The 21,021-nt window shown below is 45.0% G+C and overlaps 2 protein-coding genes across 3 annotated transcripts; both read left to right on the top strand.

Moving 5' to 3' along the window:
- The first annotated feature begins 6,720 nt into the window (after window positions 1–6,720).
- On the top strand, window positions 6,721–8,993 carry pkdc (protein kinase-like domain containing). The gene is made up of 2 exons (XM_030103270.1): window positions 6,721–7,196; window positions 8,344–8,993. Exons 1-2 carry the CDS (start codon window positions 6,826–6,828, stop codon window positions 8,939–8,941), a joined length of 969 nt encoding a protein of 322 aa, XP_029959130.1. The 5' UTR covers window positions 6,721–6,825; the 3' UTR covers window positions 8,942–8,993.
- Window positions 8,994–10,243: 1,250 nt separating this feature from the next.
- Window positions 10,244–20,361, top strand: herpud2 (HERPUD family member 2). Of its 2 annotated transcripts, none has more exons than XM_030103269.1 (9): window positions 10,244–10,364; window positions 13,469–13,854; window positions 15,845–15,922; window positions 16,383–16,481; window positions 16,583–16,728; window positions 18,200–18,325; window positions 18,407–18,742; window positions 18,825–18,951; window positions 19,776–20,361. In XM_030103269.1, the coding sequence occupies exons 2-9, from the start codon at window positions 13,708–13,710 to the stop codon at window positions 20,112–20,114; spliced, it is 1,398 nt and encodes a 465-aa protein (XP_029959129.1). In that variant the 5' UTR covers window positions 10,244–10,364; window positions 13,469–13,707; the 3' UTR covers window positions 20,115–20,361. The 2 variants fall into 2 exon arrangements, with proteins under 2 accessions (XP_029959129.1, XP_029959128.1); XM_030103268.1 differs by having other exon boundaries at window positions 16,380–16,481.
- Window positions 20,362–21,021: the final 660 nt, after the last annotated feature.

Genomic DNA, 21,021 nt, shown 5'->3' with positions numbered 1-21,021 from the left:
ACACTGGTCAAATGTCCCTGGAAGAGATGAACTGTGTCTTGAAAAAGAAAAGTTTACATTTTGATAAATGAACAAATATGATGAAGGCCAAACATGAGCTTCCCCTTTCTCATTTAAAGCCTGTGAGGAGAGGAAACATGTCTGATCAGTGTTGAGGGTTTGAAACTCTGCCGCCCTCTGTTGGAGGAAACACGACACCACACTGTGAGCTTTCACCTTTTTATTTGGTTCCGTCTGTGTTCTCCTCACTGGTCCATCATCCTGCCGGCTCCATGGTGGCAGTTATCAAAGAGCAACTTGTAGTCAGAGCCTCCTGCTGCCACAAAATCCCCGACTGTCTTCTGACCTGCAAAGTCTTTCGATTCCACCACCTGCAGAAAGATGGAAACATTTTCAACTCCAATATTTTCTTCAAGACACAAACTGACACAAAAATGAAAACCTAGATAATTCATGACAGATTTTGGAAAATAAAAACCAGACTGGAGAGAAGTCATTGTTGACAGTGAAAACTCTCAGTATAATGGAAAAAACTGAAACTTGGTAAAATTCACCACATGGACTCATGAGTATTTCTGAAAACCATCATCTGTGAACACTTCAGAAACCATTGTCTGTGAACACTTCAGAAAGTGCCCTGCCATGGTCTTACACTCCATCGATCAGTCATTTCTCCAGCAGGCGTCACCACTGTCTGAGAGGATATTCCATAGTCATCCCCTTTGTGAATGAGGAACTGAGAGTTATCAGCCAGCGTCACACTGCAGAAACACAACAAACACCGGGTCATACATCCACCTCACACATCTTCTAGAAGAGAGCATCCAGAGTGTAGAGCATCTTCCTCCCAGTGACTGGAGGAACTGACCGGACTCCGGAGTGGCTGATCGGTCCCATGGAGAAGGACAGCCTCCCTAAGGGCCTCCTCATCCTCTCAGCCTGGTAACCCGGGGAGTTGTAGAGCTGGTTCAGCGCCGTGCCCGACATGTATTGCCCTGCAGGAGAGACCATCACTCAGATTCCTGAAACCTCTCCGTCTCCAGAAAGCTCTGGACTCACCATTGCTGGGGGACGGCACGGTCAGAGCCAGCAGAGCCAGGACCAGCAGAGCCAGAGCCGCCTGAAAGCCCCTCATGGTGGAGTCCGATCCGATGTGATCTGATCCACAGCTCAGAGACACTTTAAAGGTCCGGACGCTCCTCCCTGTTTGCTTTTCCTCGTGACCTCTTGTCCTGGGAGTTTGTCCTCTGGCAGGGAACTGTGGGATTTTCAGAATGACAACAGGTCATTGAACAGATTTCATCAGACCTTGTGAGGAAGCTGGAAGCCTTCCCTCACTAATCAGGTGTATTCTGCCACCCACATTCTGTTATGTACATTTTCATTTAGTTTCTGTCTTCACACATTTATTTAGGTGTTCATTTAGGTTCATACATTGCATTTCTTTTACAGATGGTTTTGTGTTAACTGAAGATCGGATCCTTATTTAGTTTTCACATCCATTTGTTTGTTTTGACTTCTCACCAGTTCTCTTTCTTTGAGGTGATTGGCTGGGGGAAATGGCATGGAGGCGCGCCCATGTGAGTGCAGGCCAGCTGCACATCATCACCCTGATTGGACTGACCCAAGTGGAGCCCAAGAGAGGGGAGGTTTCACTTGGGGGATTTGCGATGTTTGGTTTAAAGGGAACTTAAATGCATAACTTAGGATGGAGAAGATAGGACTATTTGTTGTTGTACAGAGTGAGTGTTGAATGATGTAAATAGAATACTTAATTGTAAATACCACTAATTCAATAGCTGATGTAATTGAGCACAGCCCTCTGCATTTTGGTTGGGTGGTTTAGTCCCGGGTTTGCACACACACACACACACACACACACCTGGGTCGCCTGTTGTTCGTGGAGGGGAGATGCTGCCACTGTGTCCTGGTGTGATTAATAAATGGAAGAGCTCTGCAAGACTTTGGGCTGTTCATTCCTTGTTCTCGGACGTGCTGGCCATCCTGGGCCCGTAAGAGTCATCACAACAACTGAAAATCTTACAGACCTCCTCCACCGTGTCTCAATAAAGTGGATTTTCACTTCCGAATGGCTAAACAAAACACCTTTGGTGGTGGTGGTGGTTTGTTCAAATAAATTAAACCTCTTTAACCTGTGGAAGCATTTAAATCCATTTAAAGATATATATATATATATATATATATATATATATATATATATATATATAATATATATATATATATATATATATATATATATAATATTTAAAGGAAAAAAAAACTCCAAAAGATTCAGCTGAGCAATGACACACAGTAACACACACATATGCATGTGAACACATACACACGCTAACACAAATGCTTATGCACATAAACACATGTGAAGACATCCAAAACAAAAGTTCTTTTCCAAAGACCAGAGAGGTATTTTGTTATTTACCTGACGGTTTCGGCAGCTGTCAGCTGTCTTCTTCAGAGTGATGTTGGCACGTGATGTTGTGGTGACGTATCTTGTCAGCTGATTTATACAGGTTTTGGCGCTATTCTCCCACTAGTGGAAGCGGGAGAACAGCGCCATCTGCAGTCCGACTTCTTGAGTACAGCATCCCAGGTGTGTGAAAGCAAAAAGGCCCCCTCATCCCGGTTCACTGTCTCGGGGGCACGTTTCCGAATTTCAATAGCCTCTTTTATCCAGCGTCGGTGTTTGTTCTCTTCTGTCCCGATGACTCTCGCTCCGTCCCAATCCATAATGTGATTTTCTCTTTTACAATGATCTGAAATGGCCGACTTGAGTAGTTCCTGTTCAGCCTTTATTTTTGTTGCTCGTGTTAGTGCTGTTGTGGTTTCTTTCTCACATTCTGTCTTGTGTTCCTTTTTTCGCGTGCTGAAAGTCCTCCCTGTCTCTCCAATGTATGTTGTTACATAACTTACATGGGATTTCGTAGATAATATTGCATTTTTGTTCCGGCTGTATTCTGTCTTTGGGGTGTACAAGTATTTGTCTGAGTTTTCTATATGGTTTTGCTGGAGTATTGATGTTTTGTTTTTTCATTGCTCTCTGTACTTTCTCTGTGATGCTCCTGATGTATGGGAGGGTTACCATCGTGCTGCCCTCCATCCGCTCTCTGTTGTTTTCTTTTGGCTTGGGTCTCTTTTCTTCTCCTGAACCTGCCTTCTTCCTTTTTGTATTGCCCAGTCGGGGTATCCGCATTGTTTGAGCGCTTGAATGATGTGTTGTTCTTCTTTTCTCCTGTCCTCCTCGTCTGTGATTATATTGGTCCGGTCAAAAAGTGTTCTTATTACAGAAAGTTTGTGCGCTGTGGGGTGTTCAGATGTCCATAAGAGATATTGATCGGTGTGCGTTGGTTTCCTGTAAATGTTTATTTTAATGCTGCCGTCCTCTTTGTGGGAAATGTTGATATCCAGAAAATGTATTGCATGGTTCGCTTCTTCCTCGTGTGTGAACTGTATTTTTCCGGTGGTGTCAATTGTGTTGAGATGTTTTGTTAATTCTTGTGTGTGTCCTTTTTTTTTATTTTCTCCAAGATGTCATCCACATACCTCTTCCACATAGTGAGTCCACATTGAGCTGGTGCAGTGTTGATGGCCTTCTCCTCCAGATCCTCCATGAAAAAACCACTCATGATGGCTGAGAGGGGGTCCCCCATGGCGAAACCCTCTTTTTGTCTGTAAATGTTTTGTTTATACTGGAAATATGTTGACGTGGAGACAAAATGTAAAAGCCGGGCTATGTCCTCTACTGTCAAATTGGTGCGTTTCTTGAGTGTTTTGTCTGTCCTGAGTCTGTTTTCCACTATGTGCAGAGTAACGTGTATGGGGGTCTTTGTGAAGAGGGATATGGCGTCATGCGAGATTAGGATTTCATCTGGGTGTACTTGAATGTTCTTAAGTTCTTCTGCCAGTTCTCTTGAGTTTTTGCAATGTTGTTTCGATTGTCCAAGCAATGGTTTAATTAAATCCACCAGTGCTTTTGACAAGTTGTAGGTAACTGATCCTATACTGTCCACTATGGGCCTCAGGGGGGCATCCTTTTTGTGGATTTTAGGTGTGCCATATATACGTGGAGTGATATTGGCTGTTGGTATAAGGTGGTTGTATGTGTCTTTGTCTATTTTTTCCTCTGCTAACAGTGGTTTGAGCAGAGCTTTGAGAGCCTTCTTTTTTTCCTCTGTTGGATCCTTTCTCATTATTTCATAAGTATCTGTGTCTTTTAACATGTCCTCCATTTTCTGTTCGTAGCACTTTGTGTCCATGATGACCGTCGCTCTGCCCTTATCCGCTGGTATTATTGTTATTGTTTTATCATTCTGAAGTGCGTGGATGGCCTTTCTCTCCTCCTTTGTTATGTTGCCTGGTGGTAATTTTGCAGTTTTTAAGATTCCTGCTACTTCGTTCCTGAGTTCTGCTTTTTTTCCTTGGTCCTTTATTGATTGGCACGCTAGCTCCGTGGCCAATATAAAATCATAGTATGGCATCTTGTTGGGGGTAATGGCGTAATTAAGTCCTCTGGATAGCACTTTTAATTCGATTTGTGAGAGTTGCCGCTCAGACAGGTTCTTCACCCACCTATGATTAATTTTGACTTCTTCAGTTTCTTTCCGGTTGCGTGTCTCTAGTCTTAGTAGTTTCTCAATATGTCTTGTTTTTGTCTTAATGAAAACGCGTTCGTGTGTTGCCTTAAGATATTCATCTACCAAACCTTTCGTGTGCTCATCCATAGCGTAGATGTGTATACAGCTGTCAATGTTTGTTTTCAGTCGTGTGTCTATTGAGTTTACCTTGTTTGCGGTGCTACCGTATTCGCTCCTTTTATTATCTTTTCAGCATTATGGGTTGGGATGGGGTTCTTTAGACAGAGGCTGCATGGGATGATTTCCTTGTCTCGACATCTTAAGCTGAATTTTAGATGGTTGCGGAAACGTGCCCGTTTCTCTTCCAGGCGCTCCAATGCCCGGAAGTCTTTGATACACTGTAATCCATGACTTGCGCGTAATAGTCCAAAAAGGTTCATTGGTCTTCCAAGTTATAATCCAAGTTATAATCCAAAACAAAGGTTCTTTTCCAAAAACCAGAGAGGTATTTTGTTATTTACCTGACGGTTTCGGCAAAATACCTCTCTGGTCTTTGGAAAAGAACCTTTGTTTTGGATTATAACTTGGATTATAACTTGGAAGACCGATGAACCTTTTTGGACTACATGTGAAGACACTCACACATTTATATACATTAACAAAAACACACACACACACTAACCCAAGGGTTTACACACATCAGCGATTCCACACACAAACCTATATTGATACTAGGGCTGAATGATACGGGCAAAATTTCATATCTCGATATCCATACCAGATATCTCGATATCGATACGATATATTACAATGGATTCAGTGAAAGTTAAAGCTAGGGTTGGCGATCTTGGAAAACTAGCATGTAGCACGAATGTAGCATCTCCCCAAGGATCCGCCCAGCGACCACCCCATTGGAGGAGCTCCGTTGGGAGCGGAGATGCGGAGACGTGCGCGCGGTGCGCGCAGCCCTTCTGCGTCCAGTGCGTTCCTGGCGTAACCTGTCCTCAGCGCTTCGTTTCTTCGTTTTTCTTTATTTGGACTACTCCAAGTTATGGCGCACTCACCGGTAAGTAAAGCCCCAAACATTCTTCTCCGCCATTCTGCAACGACGCTCCGTCCTTCTACGCGCGCACTGAACCAGGGTCAGTGCACGTCATTGACATGTACGCGCAGGGGGCAGGTCGAACGGCGAAGGGATTTGATTGGTTTAAAAAAAAGGTGTCCCGTCAAGACGATTGGTTGCTGTTTTTCCCGTTTTACTCCTGCTGTAGATAGCGGATATTTCCCAAACTACTTTAAGAACACGCTATGAATTGCTTCCTATCGGGTCATAAAGATCATTTTAACCAGTATTTAAAAAAATGTATCTCATTCAAATCGCCAACCCTAGCTTTAAGCATTTTTCAGAAAAATAAAAACATCATAATACAAAAGGATGCAAAAAAAATGCAGTTATATTTCTAAGAACTCACTGCCACCACCACCAAACTCGTTTGTGCAGATTCTGCAACCGCCCTCTGCCATCAGCTGTCAACCAGTAAACGAGGTTTGTGGTTGGCTGGCCTTACCTGTGCATGGGCAAGCTTACATGCAGGGCAAGCAGGGGGAATCTTGATATCGTTGATTTTGAGAAACTAATGTCCTGAATGTTCGTATCGCGATATCGATATGATAACGATATATCGTTCAGCCCTAATTGATACATGTGAACACACACTCAAAAACATTTTTTTTGCATGGAGTATATAAGATGAAAATGAGAAACAGAATATATAACGAGAAAATGGGGAAAAGAGGGAAGTGTTGTTATATCTGGTGACAGTTGGGGCAAAATATATCAACTACAATGGATGTCAACTGGACTTAACACAGTTCTGTTGGAAAAATAGAGTTAGGCTTTTATTGGTTACACCAGGTCAGAAAAAAAACACTCCAGTGTGTGTGTTTCTAGTGATGCTTGTTTGAGGCTGTGGGAAAAACAAAGCTTTTACCAATTGCCAGGTTTTCAGAACTTATTGGGAACAGGTGCATGTAAATATTAGTGATGTAAAACCTTGTGTGTGCCCCCTCCAGTCCAGCAGGGGGCAGCAGCAGTGCGTCTGTCTCTTTAAATCCCACTTGTTGACGGTCCTTCCTGGTGGCCGGTAGTCGATCAGGTTGGAGGTAAATATCGATCCGGCTGCTGGTGCACGGTCCTCAGTCCTCCGGTCTCCTCGCAGCTCTGCCTGCGGACATGAAGCAGGAGTACCGGGACCTGGTCCTGCGGTGCAGCGGCGCCTCGTCGCTCCGGATCGGGGCCCGGATCCAGACCCTGTGGAGCGGCTACGGCCAGATCGTGCGGCTGCACCTGGAGGGCTGCGACCGGCCGTCGGTGGTCGTCAAACACGTGCAGTTCCCGGCGGAGGCGGAGCACCCCGGCGGCTGGAACACCGACCGGGGCCACGCCAGGAAGGTCCGGTCCTACCAGGTGGAGGCGCACTGGTACCGGAACTTCTCCACCGAGCCCGGCTGCCGCATCCCGGCCTGCCTGGAGGCCTGTTCCCATGGAGACGAGATGCTGATGGTGCTCGAGGACCTGGATGTGGCCGGATATGACGTAAGAAGGTGCAGTATTAAAACACTCTCCATCACCTGCATGTTCTGTCATAATGTCACTGAAGACTCACCTTCCTTCAAGTAAAAGCTGTTTCTCCAACGTCACCATCACATCCGTGTTTCTGGCTGATCGAGGCAAAACAGATTAATTTGTCGAACCTCTTTCAGACACACGACTATTCACAAAGCTTTGCTGAGAAAAAAAAATGCATTAAACATTTACAAAGAAATAAAAGAAATCCTCACCCATAGTTAGGTGGGATTGACTCCAGCGCCACACCACCTTGCGCAGGATCCGTTAGTAATACACCCAATACACTGTCATAGATGACCAACAGGAAAAGTTATTAATCTAATACAGAGTTAAGAGAAAAACAGTCAAATAAGTCAAATAAAACACAAAAAGTCAAAAAAGCGTAGGGATCATGTGGGCTGTCAGGATGTGCAAAGGAAGGCTTCCACTGACTGAATTTTAATGTGCACCTGATTTTAATCAAATTAAGTATGTCTTTTATTAAGAAGGAGTGGAGGGGGCCACAGAATTAAACATTGTTCTAATGAAGTCACAAAAGGTTTAAAATTTGATGGATTTTGGGAGATAAGATCTCAAATAGAGCAGTTACTGTCACTGGGTTACGTGGAGCACTTGTTTATACTTGCTTGACCTTTTTTTTAATTTCAGTTTAACATTTTAGGTGTATTAGGTGTATTTCCTCATCATGTTTATTTATTAATTACAAGTATACAGGTGACACAGGCTGAACCCTGCAGAGAATGAGTCAGTCTCCAGTTCTTTAGAAAGTCACTAACAATGTCTGATTCGACTGTGGAACCGCTGATACTCTCCCTCCTTGTCCTCAATCTTGCACCTGTGTTTTAGGACTTAGCATGGGAGTCCTTCAGGTTCACTCTCTTCAAATTGAGTGTGCTTTTTTCCAGATTTTTTCATGTTTCTCTGTTTTCTCGCCGTCACGTGTGTGTGTGTGTGTGTGTGTCATTTCATCTTGTGGATCATCTGTAACTGAGTCTTTGAACCGTATTAACCTGATTGAGACGTGCTTTATGATTGAAGCCAGTTTGTATGATTTAAGTTCTCAGTGGAGAAGTTTTTCTAAAACAGGGAGCCTCTGATTGAGAGTGTATGTTTTCTCTGTAGGACCAGTGTGAAGGAGAAGGAGATGAAGGCCTGCCTGAGCTGGCTGGCCCACTTCCATGCCCTCTTCCTGGGGGTTCCCCCTGAGGGTCTGTGGCCTGTCGGGACCTACTGGCACCTGGAGACCCGGCCGGACGAGCTGGAGGCCATGGACGACGCCGAGCTCAAGGCGGCCGCCGCCGACATCGACCGCGTCCTCAACGAGTGCCGCTTCAAAACCATCGTCCACGGAGACGCCAAGCTGGCCAACTTCTGTTTCTCCCAGAGCGGCGCTGACGTGGCGGCCGTGGACTTCCAGTACGTGGGCGGCGGCTGCGGCATGAAGGACGTGGTGTACTTCCTGGGAAGCTGCATGGAGGAGAAGGAGTGTGAAAAGAAGGTGCCGGGACTTTTGGACTATTATTTCACGGAGCTGAGGCACTCTGTGAAGAAAGATGTGGACTTTGAGGCCCTGGAGGAGGAGTGGAGGGAGATGTTTGCTTTCGCTTGGACTGATTTTCACCGTTTCCTGCTGGGCTGGATGCCCGGACACTGGAAGATCAACCGATACAGTAAACGCTTAACCAAGGAGGTTCTGAGCAAGTTGAAACAGCAATCCTGAACTTGTACAACAAACAGAAAGGGTCTTTTACAGTAAATAAATAAAAGTTTACGAGAAATGTTTCAGCTCTTTTATTTCCCCTCTAATTACATCTTTTAGGAGATTACTGATTAATGATGTTTTTTGTTTAACTATCAGTATATGTTTTGCTGTCAGTTTTCTATCAATTTAAAGGTGCTGTAGGCAGGATTCGGCATCCCTGCCATCTTGCTTAGGGTTACCTAAGCAAGATGGCGATTTGACCCATCTAAGATGGCCATTTGAAACCCAGCACAGCCAATCCTGTCCTCTTTTCTCTCGCATCACGCTCTTACGCAAGTTAAGCCCCTCCCACAAGAACGTGTGACGAATGCCCCTCGACCAATCACGGTTAGAGCCTCAGGGGCTCTTCTGATTGGTCAAAGATACCTGGAGCCGTTGAGATTTCTTTTCAGCTCAGAACAGAGACAGATGGAAACGCTGCGCCCTCGCGGTAGTGCAGTTATGCTACACTCCTAAAGGATTATCAATGGATACTCTAACATTTAATCCAAAGAAAACAAAGAAAAAATTAGCATTGACTAGCAAAATCCTGCCTACAGCACCTTTAAGTATTACACAATTACAGGTATTATATGCCAAGAAAGTGATATTCTGTGATAGGAAAGATGTACAAAGTTTACAAAAAATTAGAACATGAGTAAAATTTGTGCATTTTTAAAAAAAGGTCAGAAATAAGCAAGAAAAGTGAAGATGACAAACTTGTGTTGACAAAAAAAATATTAGAACAAAGTCAAGGATCAGCTCACGAAAAAGATCAGATAGAGATTATGGTTTAAATATAAAGTTGGCAGCATCATTGTTTGTAACAAGTTCGACTAAATGTCAACATTTTGACATTTCAACCTTATTCTCCCAAAATAAATCTTAACTTCATTCTTGACTTTTCTGTGAGAATTTTAATATTTCCGCTTTTACCTCACATTAAGGTTTTAACACAGCATTTTAAACTTCAAATCGTGCCTCTACTATATTCTTCACAATAATTAAATGCAAATCACAAATTAACATCGTTTCCGTCTCCTCATTGATTTGACCCTAACAGGTTTCCTTCGTCACAGAATATGAAGAGTGGCATAATTTAGTGTAACACCTCCAGGGGTCTTCTGGCAACTACGTGACCCTAAACATTTTTTTTCTGCTGCACCACCGGCTCCTGTCTGATAAATACGGTGTTATTACTTTGTATTTATGATGGGGAAGCACTGTGCGGCCTGGAAGCGTCCCTCGGTGTGTGATTGTCTGCTTGCGTCCGGGTGATCAGCTGTTATGAGCAGGATGGTGACGTGGTTTCCGCTCCGTCCGCCGACATTACAACAACAAGACGGGCAGGCGGACGAGCGGAGCTGGGGCGACGGGACGACGCTCACACCGAAGTAAACAGGTACGGAGAGGGAAGAGAAACCGCCACACGGCGACATGCCGGGTTTATTTGTCGGAGAGAGGCTCCGTGAAAGCGGTGTCACCGCGAGCAAATCCAGTTAGCTCAGAAAGGCTCAGCGAAGCGGCGTTAGCCAACAAGCTAACCGCAGGGCAGGCTCGTGAAGATGACAGGGGAGCAGAAGCAGCCCGTTCCTACACAAAGTGGGCTTATTCTGTGTGTCTGCGGGATTCACGGGGGATTACAACACTCTCTGTCAGTGGAATGATCTCTGACTCCCGTTTACAGTAAAGGTGATGTAACGCACCTGGTGCCAGGAAGTGAAACTGTTGACTTTTTGTTTTGGATGCGTGTCAGTCGACAGGAGAGCGTTACTCTGCCAGCGGGATTACTTCTGCAGGTTAACTTTTAAGAGCTGCTGCTACGTTTAGGCACGTCTGCGTTTATTTTACACTTCGCTAAAGTCCTTTAATAAAGGCCAGAGCAGCTCATTAACTCATTGACAGCGTGGCTGCAGTGGCTCTAGCCAGGGTGTGATCAGAGAGAAAGGCCTGTTCTGCGGTGAGGCGGAAAGCCTCTTCACAAGATGTAAGAATACTTTAATGACCTGAGTAAAACACAGCTTCACATCAGAAAGTTTACTCTGAACTCACAGGAAATAGTGTTTGGAATACTAATAAGTTCCCTCCCCGCCTATTGTTTTTTTTTTTTTTTTTTTTTTTTTTTCAAAATATATTGCTGTCAATAGTTTATCCATTAGTTCCTTGTGTTGAAAGTTTATGTCCGGGTGTAAAACATAAGGCCCGTGTACCAAGACCGGTCTGCAAGAGTCTCCAATCTGGCCTGTCAAACCACCAAGCGCATTGTAAAAAAATTCCTAGATAACATAGTTAAAGTGAGTTTGATACCAATAATTTTAAGCAGGTCTTCATTCTGAAAGTGAAAACTAAACTAAGTCTGCCACTGTAAATATTTATCATGGCTTATTCATTTTTTTTTATATCATCCGCTATACATTCATTACAATCCCTTGTTGTAAAATGGATCGGTAAAATATCGTATTCTGCTCAAATTTTTGTAGTTTTTAGACTGTTTACTGCTCTGTTATCTTTTATCTGTTGTAGTTCCATGTCATTTAAAATATACCCCCAACTTCTGATTATACCTCACATTCAACATGAATATGAAGTAATACTGTTATAATACTGTTATAAATAATAATAGCACTAACTCTTTAGAGAGCATATCAAAACCACTTTTGGAGAATACTGCACAAAATCCATAAATATCGGTATTCTTAAAAATGCAGTCAAACAATCTGTTCAGCGTAGTGTGTTTTCAGCACAAAATTATACTGAACAGTAATGTCTAATTTTCTGAAACTGTCGTGTCTCTAAACCAGGAGAGTCGAACACATTTGAGTGGGGCGGACCGGTGAAAAAGTGCCATAATAGTCTTGAAACGTGAACTTGCAAGCTTTTCTTTGTTGTGGCGCAGAGGTTGCGTGATGAAGATCTCAATATTTTCACGGCAGCGTCACTGATATCTCAGCTCCGGTCTCAATGCTTTGTCTGCTCTTCTTAAGAATTTTGTTTAATCAATGTTTGCTGTGAAATTTTCTCCATTAGCTTATCACTAGTATGGATTTATGCACTGTGAAAGAAGAGTGGAGTAAAAGGTTTGGTAACTTTACTTGAAGCACCCGGTATAACTCATTATAAATAGTATAAACACTCATAAATGATCACAATGCTTTATAACTCACTATACAGCATAGGATTAGGGTTAGGGTTAGGGTTCGGTCCTGGCATTGTGATCATTTATGAATGTTTATAGCTATAGCTACACGTGCTATAATGGCATTATAATGCTTTATAAATGCACTTATAATGTGTTACACAGGGGGGCTTCAAGTAAAGTGTTGCCAAAGGTTTTGTCTTATTTTTAGATTGTTTTTAGCATGCAAGCCACTTAACTCCAGCTAATCCAGTTATTTGAATAATAAACACAACAGAGATCATTTCTGATGAGATATGTAATCAGTGATTCAAATGTCGCAGTTCATATGCACCAGAAAGGAGTGGGATCGTTTTTAATCTCGGGCTGTGTGACCTATGCCTTATTTACAGTCAGTGGACTGACGGTCGGAAATCTGCTGTTAGCCTTTTAATAATAATAATAATTCATGTCTCATGAATATAAGATGTCGGCCACATGCTTTCCGTTCCCTGTTTATGTGGTGAAGCCGATGCGTGGGAGAATGAAAGAGCTATGCAGGAACGTGTTTTTGTTTACCAGGGTAAAGGCTGGAATGATCATGGAGCGCACTTCTCTGTACGCCCTCCTGAAAGTTGGCTCTAATTACCACTGAAGTTTAGACAAACATGTCAGGTTAGCCAAAGTCCTGAAGTTTAATCTTGTGACACACACACACACACACACACACACACACACACACACACACACACACACACACACACACACACACACACACACACACACACACACGTGCAGAAGCAGCTTCACTTTAACACTTATGTAAGTGATTTTATGGTTTTTATGTAATTGCTCATTGACTTTGGATTTATTGGGAGCTGTTGTATCTTTCAAAACCAGGCGTGCCAAACATGAGGTCCATGGGTCAAAAACTGGCCCGCAAGAGGCTCCAATCCGGCCACTGAACCACCAAGAAAAGTTTTTAAAATTGTAAAGAAAACAAACATTTGTTTTTGAACAGATTATCTAGCATTAGTCTTAAAGCCATGTTGTCAGGGTGCGTTTGTAAAAACACCCATAATGCAACAGTTTTTATGGGGCATTTCACTGTATTTGAACCAGACAGTTTCATTAAAATGGGCTTCATGTTGAGGTTGTAATGTTGGTAATTTTTTTTTTTTTTTTTTGTGAAAATATCAGCATTTTCATCTCGAATATTCTTTGCCACAACAAAAAAAAATCTCAAAACTGAATGTTGTTATTGCTCTATTTTACTATTCTTAACCACTACAGATGAAATTTGACTGTTTGTGATCTCTGAACTAAATTGTGGTCCACAGCCCTGCCTCCAAAAATATAGACATACTCTAAAAAGACTTTGTGTTTTTCAGGAATCAAAGCACGGAGAATCCCTGCAGAGCCGGACTCAGAGCGCCAGATGACTCAGACGTTGTAGTGGGGGAACCTTCGTCCTCGCCAGCTTACAGCAGGAACTGCTTCCGGTGTTGCACAGAGTCCAGAATGGAGAGAATTTGAGAGTCGCTTCCTCCTCAGGGGAGTCCTGAGTCGTGCCGCTAAGCTCTCCTTGAGCTCAGGTTCCGCAGAGCCCGTCCTGCTCGTAATATGAGCCATGGACCCCGGGGTCCTCGATAGTCCCGTCACCCTCGTCATCAAGGCTCCCAACCAGAAGTATGAGGACCAGACCATCAACTGCTTCCTCAACTGGACGGTGGAGAAGCTGAAGAGTCACATCTCCGTCGTGTACCCCAGCAGGCCGGTGAGTGGCCGCTCCTTCACCTGAATACACACCAAGCCAGTGTGTCAACATGGAGTCAGCAGTACAGTGCAGGAATGTGAGCGTCTGGGTCAGGGGGGTCAAAAACACTCTGGTTCAGGGGCCGCACTCAGACTCCTCTCCTCTTTAGTGGACTGGACCGTTGAAATAGTCACAGAATTATGGTACATTTTAAAAAGTTTGTCTTTGTTTCAGAAGTTTAACAATTACGACAGATAAAAGCCAATTTTAGTACTTTATGGTGCAAAACAATGAAGTGAAATGTCCAAAAAGCGTCTCCTGCGGCTGTTGCACTTTGGGTATTTTACAAACCCACCCTGATTGTGTGGATTGAGCGCCGCCCAGTAGCTAGCTTTCCTACAGCATCACCCGTATCTCAGCTCAGGTCTCAGTGTGTTGTGTTGTTTCTGCTATTCTTAACTAATTTGTTTAAAAAGAAATTAATTTTCTATAGTTTGTCCAGATTGGAGCCTCTGGGGTCTGGTTTTGCCATGCAGGCCTTATGTTTGACACCCCTGATGTAGATACAATTTTCCCAGCAGTGCTTTTATGTATTTTAGATTTTTTTTAAGAAAGTCTGAACATATACACCCTCTCAGTTGAAACTGACAAAAATAATCAGACATTGTTCAATTAAAGGTTTAAATTTGTCAAATATCCCTGATCAGATGTTGTCATCTTCAGTCACCTTCTTCGTGTGTTCACAGTTCCCAAATGGTCTCGAGATACAGTTTAATATACAAATAAAAAATATCAGAAGATGAAATTAGTTTTAATTTCTAAACATGAATTATTTTTTAATGTTAGCATTGACAGAGCGGTGAAACGTGTCCAGCACAGTCGCTGGGAGCCGATAATCCCGCTCTCTGCTCTGAACAAACACCTGTCTGCAGACAAAGCCTTTATCCTGAGTCATGAGTCTGTTGTGCCTGTAAACTGGTGTGTTGTTGCAGGTTTTAGCGCAGTGGAGGTTCTGCCTCACACACAAGTGGCTTCATAATCCGCTCGACGGGGTGTTTCATGTGGATTTTCATTCATGGATCTTAAAATGTGGGAGTAGAAGAAGGCATTATGATAAAAATTTATCAAGAAGTGTCGGATCAGTTTAAACATTTACTATCAGATACTTTTATCCTGAATTACTTCATTTAAAAAAAAGTAGACAATTGTGAGAGTAAATAGAGCGACACAATATAAAACTGTGACAGCGACATGTTTCCCAGCTTTGAAAAGAAAATCTGCGATCCAAAGCTCTCTCTCCTCCCACAGCACTTCGCTGCATCCCACCTCATTTCAGTTGAAAACCACAACTTCACAGCAAACTGGAGCGAGCAGATGTGAAACTCTGGTGAAATCCTCACCGCTTTTCTTCACACTCATCACATGTTTCCTGTGGTGATCTGCAGTTTTCCACTAAACAATTCAAGTACACTGAGCTGGGAGCGAGCCCCAGAACAAACCGCTTCACTCTTCCTGTGTGGATGATAATCCTGCAGACACGAGAAGTTCTCGGTATTCAGTACATCATTATCAGTGACCAGTATATCAGACAAGTCTTCCTGGTGATGCTTCTTTACCATTACTGGTGGCAGTTTGGAGGGGAAGCGAGTCAGCAGCAGTGAGCGGCTGAGACAGAGTGCCACCTGAAATGTTCTGGTTCCTTTGTTCTTTGCAGATAAAGGCTTAAAGAGACAAACTGGAAAAACAAGGTGCTGTTTGTTGCTGGCAGGACGGCTGCTGGCTGTTCAGGACAGACGGCCGGCTGGACCAGTTTCCTGAAAACACACTTGTTGACGTTTGAGGGTTAATTTTAGCTCAGAGGCCCGACTCTGTCCTCGAGCTGTTTGCGGTGTCGTCTTCACCCTCAAAGCAGCTGCAGTATTGATATCAGGCAAATCCGCTGACCTGATTCCACGGTGTTTTCATGAATGAGAGTCTCACTCGGTGGTGAATGTGTGTGTTTGTGTCACAGCTGTCTGAAGACCAGCGGCTGGTGTATTCAGGGAGGCTCCTTCAGGACCACCTGCAGCTCGGCGACGTGCTCAGAAAGGTAAGACCACAAAGAGGCAACGGCCGGCAAATCTAGTTGTTGAAGCTGAAATGTTTGTTTTTAACAGGGAAAACATGCAAACCCCCGTTCATCATTCAGTAATCAGCCCTGATGCGTTATTGTTGTGAATCATTGAATGCAACGGCTCTTTCACACACAGACTGAGCGCTCCTGTTTCTGTTTAAACGTGGCGTCTCTTTGTGAATTGACCCCGGCCGGGAAACAATCGTCACCTGATGCGCGTTGAAAACAAAGGATGAGCTTTGTGTGTGATTTCTGGTCGTTTCCACACTGATCTTTGCTCTCTCTGTTTCTCCCTGTGTGCCGCTGCTTTGTTGCTGCCCTCATTCCCCTCATCCCCCTCCTCCTCCACCTCCTCCTCCTCCTCCTCCTCTTCCTCCTCCTCCTCCTCCTCCTCTTCCTCCTCCTCCTCCTCCGTGGCCTGGTTGACCTGCAGCAGGATGAGTACCACATGATGCATCTCATCTGTGCGTCTCGCAGCCCGCCGGGCTCGCCCTCGCCTCGGAGCCCCTCCGGCTCCTCTGCTCCCGGCTCCAGTGTGAGTGAACCTCGCGTTAACAGATTGACGTTCAGCTGAAGTGAAGGTTTTACAAACGGAAGCCTGAACGCCTCTCGCTTGTTGTTCCCGTCTCGTCACAGAGTTCAGACAGTGCCAGCTCCGCCTCAGCCAATCAGGACAGCCAGCCAGCCTCCTCCTCTCCCGTCCCCAGAAGCGACGACGGGCTGAGGTATCGCGGCGCCTTCCCGCAGTACGGGCCTCAGAGCCCCGGCGCCGTGCCGCAGTGGTGAGCGAACGCAACCCGCCCGACCTCTCTCTTCCTCCAGCTAACACCTGTCAGCTAGCGATGCCCGGCAGGAAGTCCCGCGCAGGTGAAACTCTGCAGATGAATTCACAGCAGCTTGCAGACGAGATGGACAAAAGAATACAGCCAGGTGTTGAGTTAAATATTTAAATTGACACAGATCAGGCTCAACCTAAAGACCACTGACGGTTGAAGTGGGTCTCTTGAAATGAGGCGTTTTGTCCTCAAAGCTGAAAATCAGGCGAATGTAAAGGATTCGAGTAAAAGATTTAATCTCCTCAGCCTGCAGCTCTTCTGGAGCTTCTTCCTTCTGCAGTGTGTCAGAATCAGTAAGCCTGGTGCAAAGAAGGAAGAGCAGCGACGGGGTCAAAGTTCACCAAGTCACTTTAAAGCAGAAGATATTAATGCTGGGTCTGATGGAAAAGTGTCAGAAAACCCGAACAGTGCAATGTTAAGACGTTAGAGATGATTACTGTTCAGCAGAACTGAAAACTCCTCACCCATTTCGGTCGTTTTCTCTCATCACAGAACTGGAAACTATCGGATGTTTATGTGTATAAATGTGCTCAACAGGAAAGACAGGTTTATTTCTAAAGCACTGTTCAGTCACTGTTTTGCAAAGAGATAAAGAAATACATTAAAACAAGGTGATTAAGATGATTAAAAACATGAAAATCACGGCATTAAGAAGGAGAATAAATACAATTAAATCTTTATTTAGACATAAAATGAGTGAAGTGTGTTGTTGATTGGGAAGCCTGAGCAGGTAAAGGTGAATTAAAGGAAGTGAGTCAGCAGGACGGTCGTTCCAGTGGAGGAGCAGAGGAACTGAAAGCTGCTTCTGCCTCTGAAACACTCAGTCAACCTCGTTCTGAGGCCCTCGGCCATCTGGAGGTTTCAGATTCTACCGCTGACTCTGGGATGTGTTCAGCTCCAAGAGCTTTCACAGCTTCAGAGAGCAGAAGTCAAATTAACTTCAGGTGGAAACAGAAGAACGATTTCAACTGGGAGCCGTCTGGAACTGACTATTTAGAAACATTTACTCCTCATTTTAAGGCCATTTTATCTTTAAGTTGTACAAGAACAACATAATAAAACCTGGAAAAAAATCGAACATATTTAATGAAAATGAACTTCCAGGCTTTCTGATGTGATATTTCTTTCAGCAGGCCTCGTCCAACATGTCTCAGAGTGGAATGAAAGGAGCTTTCTCATTGGTTTAAGTCATTCTTTCTCAGCCAATCACTGATCGGTTTCTTTGCAGTGAGACTCGATTCATTTCCTGTGGTTAGTGAGACCATAGCAGAACGTTTGTTTCTGATGTGATTCGAGGCTTATCTCACCTTTTTCTTGATGATGGCCATAATGTTTAGGTTTGGATAGAATTCACTGGATTTAGATGTTTCATAAAAACGAGCAGTTCCACCAATCAGCAGCATGACTGTGTTTGCAGGCCGGACGCCGCCCAGGTGCCTCTGAACGGGGGCCTCCCGGCCAACGCGCCCCCCCACCCCATGTACCTGCCGCTGCAGATGCTGTGGTGGCAGCAGATGTACGCGCGGCAGTACTACCTGCAGTAGTAAGTCAGAGCCGCGGCCCCATCCCATCGCCGGGGGAGTGTCTGGAGTCTTCCTCACTGTCGTTGTCTCCGCCCCTTCAGCCAGGCGGCGGTGGCCGCCTCCCAGCCCGCCGGCGCCCGGCCGCCCTCCTCCCCCGCCCCCTCGCCGCTGCCGCCCGCCCGGCCCGACGAGGCGGCGGTGCAGGCGCCGCTGGGGCCCAACCCGGCGCCCAACCCGCTGCCGGACAACCCGCCGGCCAACCCCATCCAGATGAACGCGCAGGGCGGCGCCGTGCTGAACGACGACGAGCTGAACCGCGACTGGCTGGACTGGCTGTACACCGTGTCCCGGGCCGGCGTGCTGCTCAGCATCGTCTACTTCTACTCCTCCTTCAGCCGCTTCGTCATGGTGGTGGGCGCCATGCTGCTGGTGTACCTGTGAGGCCCGCTCGCCGCACACGCCGCCGGCGCCACGCGCCTCCCCCCGTGGGAGCTTCACACCCCTGCTCCTGTCTTTCAGGCACCAGGCCGGCTGGTTTCCCTTCAGGCCCGAGCAGCAGAACCTGAGAGCAGGAGAGCGAGCGGCGGCGGCGCCGCCCGCGGCGCCTCAGCAGGACGCAGGGAGACACCGGGACATGCAGGAGCTGGTGGGTTTGGAATCCGTGCTGTTCAGTCCGATCGTTATCTGCGTCTCTTAGTTCAGCCTCCGCCTGGGTTTTAAGCCGTTACAGGACATTGGGATGAATATCGAGAGCAGACGTCACTCTGCCGTCTGAAGACTGAACCCGAGCAGAGCGGCGTTCCTGAAAGTCTGCTGCCTCCTCTCTGCCCGGGAGTTCCTCTCACGGCTCATAACGTCTCCTGCTTTAGACTGTGAATTACAAAGAATCCTGTTTGGAGGATGTTGACTCAGCGCTTTGGGAGCGGTGCAGATACACTCCAACCATCTCTGTGCAGGAAGTAAGACTGTTAACATCGCTTTGGGTCAATCAGAGGTCAAAGTGCTCTTTTAGACTGAAATCTGGTGCCTATTAAGAGTTCAGTAAACTCCTCATGTTAAAAAAAAAAAAAAGGATGGCTGGAGCTCTGACACCCAGATTTAACCTCATCATAAACTAACAGACGTGATCATCACCAGACTGATATTGAAATGATCCTCAGGATCTTCACACCAGCAGCAGCTGAGCTGTGGAGCCGAGGCCCCGTGGATCCATCTTCATGTTGTTTCCACCAAATCCCGACTCTCCAGTCTGAAGCATAAATAGCAGAAATCTCATTTGTCCAGATAGATTTTGTCTGCGCGTGAAGACTGATGCCACACAGACTCGACTTTTCCGATCGCTATCAGATCTGATCCACGTCAATCTTTTCAACAATCCACTGCTTCAGAATGCTTGTTTTAGAAATATGGACCAAAAAAAAAAACCCCAGACATCCTTTGAAAAATGCTGTTGTCTTGTCTGTGTCTCAGGAGCGTCTGATGGATGAAGGGGTGGAGGACGACGAGAGCGGCGAGGAAGGAGGCGGAGGGCAGCAGGAGCGGGCCGCCGCCATGCCGGAGCCCGGCTTCCTCACCACCGCCTGGTCCTTCATCAGCACCTTCTTCACCTCGCTCATCCCCGCGGGCGACCGCAGCCGGCCAACTAGGAACCAGACCCCCCCCCCCCCCCCCCCCCCCCCCCGCCTCTCCACGACCCCCACCCCAGCCATACGGAAACAGACTTTCAGCGAACGTTTTGATTCTTCTTCTCATCGATTGGTGGAACCGCGGACTCGGAGAAACGCTGGAAGGAGCCGTCTTCCAGTTTGAGTGTTTTTGAAACTTTTTAAATGACGGATGTGAAATGAAGCAGCCCGACTTCTCCCTACAGCGATAGGGAAACGTCTCCTTAATCCATGAAATGAAACATCTTCCTGTATTCACACACTGTGGATACAAACATTGCAGCTACGGAAGCACTTTGTTTTCCCATTTTGTGTATTTACACATGTAAGTATATGCATCTTTAATTCCTGAATATTTGCTTCTTTTTAATAAAAACCTTACTGCAGTTTGATTCCTGAGGTCTGTGTTTCTTCATGTTATAAAGGTGTTCCGCAGCCATTAATCCTGAAACGGAAAAGAGCAGAAGTCATCGTTCAAACGGTCTGAATCACACGGTGTTTAGAAAGATGAAACGAATCTGAAAACAAATTGTGAAAAAAAAAACCCCCAAAAGTATTACTAACAAACTTCCGAGGTTTTTAAGCAATTAAGCTGTAAGCTTTGGAAATTCTAACACTGTTTCATCCTGGTTAAGAAGGAAAAAAGCTCAAGTGTGAAACTTTTTTCTTTTTTAATTTTAAGAAGAAAAGTTAAAACTGATATTTATTCACATATCCAGATGATAGACATGAAACCAGGTATTTACAGTAATTTGGTGTTTGGATTGTTTCAGTTCTACTTTAAAAATGTCTCACAGGGGCCAGATCAAGCCATAAATTCTAATAAAAAGAGATATTTTTTTTCTTTTAGCACAACATGGAAGCAAAGCAAATTGTTTTCCAGTTTCTGATGTGTGATTTCTTCCCATCCTCCTCCGGCTCCTTTTATATTGATATAAATATTACTGGATTTTACATTTATATCTGAAATAAATGTTATTAATTCATTTTCAATCGTTTAGAATAAATCAGTTTTGCATTTAACTGATTTATTTTATTTTTACAACGAATTA

This window comes from Salarias fasciatus, chromosome 11, assembly GCF_902148845.1.
Source record: "Salarias fasciatus chromosome 11, fSalaFa1.1, whole genome shotgun sequence".
NCBI lineage: Eukaryota > Metazoa > Chordata > Actinopteri > Blenniiformes > Blenniidae > Salarias > Salarias fasciatus.
The sequence above is the reverse complement of the archived record's forward strand: the minus strand, read 5'-3'. Positions and strand labels throughout refer to the sequence as shown.

Bases quoted from the DNA above. Each gene is read 5' to 3' on its own strand.
- herpud2 (XM_030103268.1), top strand. From the start codon at position 13,708: ATGGACCCCGGGGTCCTCGATAGTCCCGTCACCCTCGTCATCAAGGCT. The intron at 13,855-15,844 runs GTGAGTGGCCGC...TTTGTGTCACAG, and splicing joins TCGTGTACCCCAGCAGGCCG to CTGTCTGAAGACCAGCGGCT. The intron at 18,952-19,775 runs GTGGGTTTGGAA...TCTGTGTCTCAG, and splicing joins ACCGGGACATGCAGGAGCTG to GAGCGTCTGATGGATGAAGG.
- pkdc (XM_030103270.1), top strand. From the start codon at position 6,826: ATGAAGCAGGAGTACCGGGACCTGGTCCTGCGGTGCAGCGGCGCCTCG. The intron at 7,197-8,343 runs GTGCAGTATTAA...TTTTCTCTGTAG, and splicing joins GCCGGATATGACGTAAGAAG to GACCAGTGTGAAGGAGAAGG.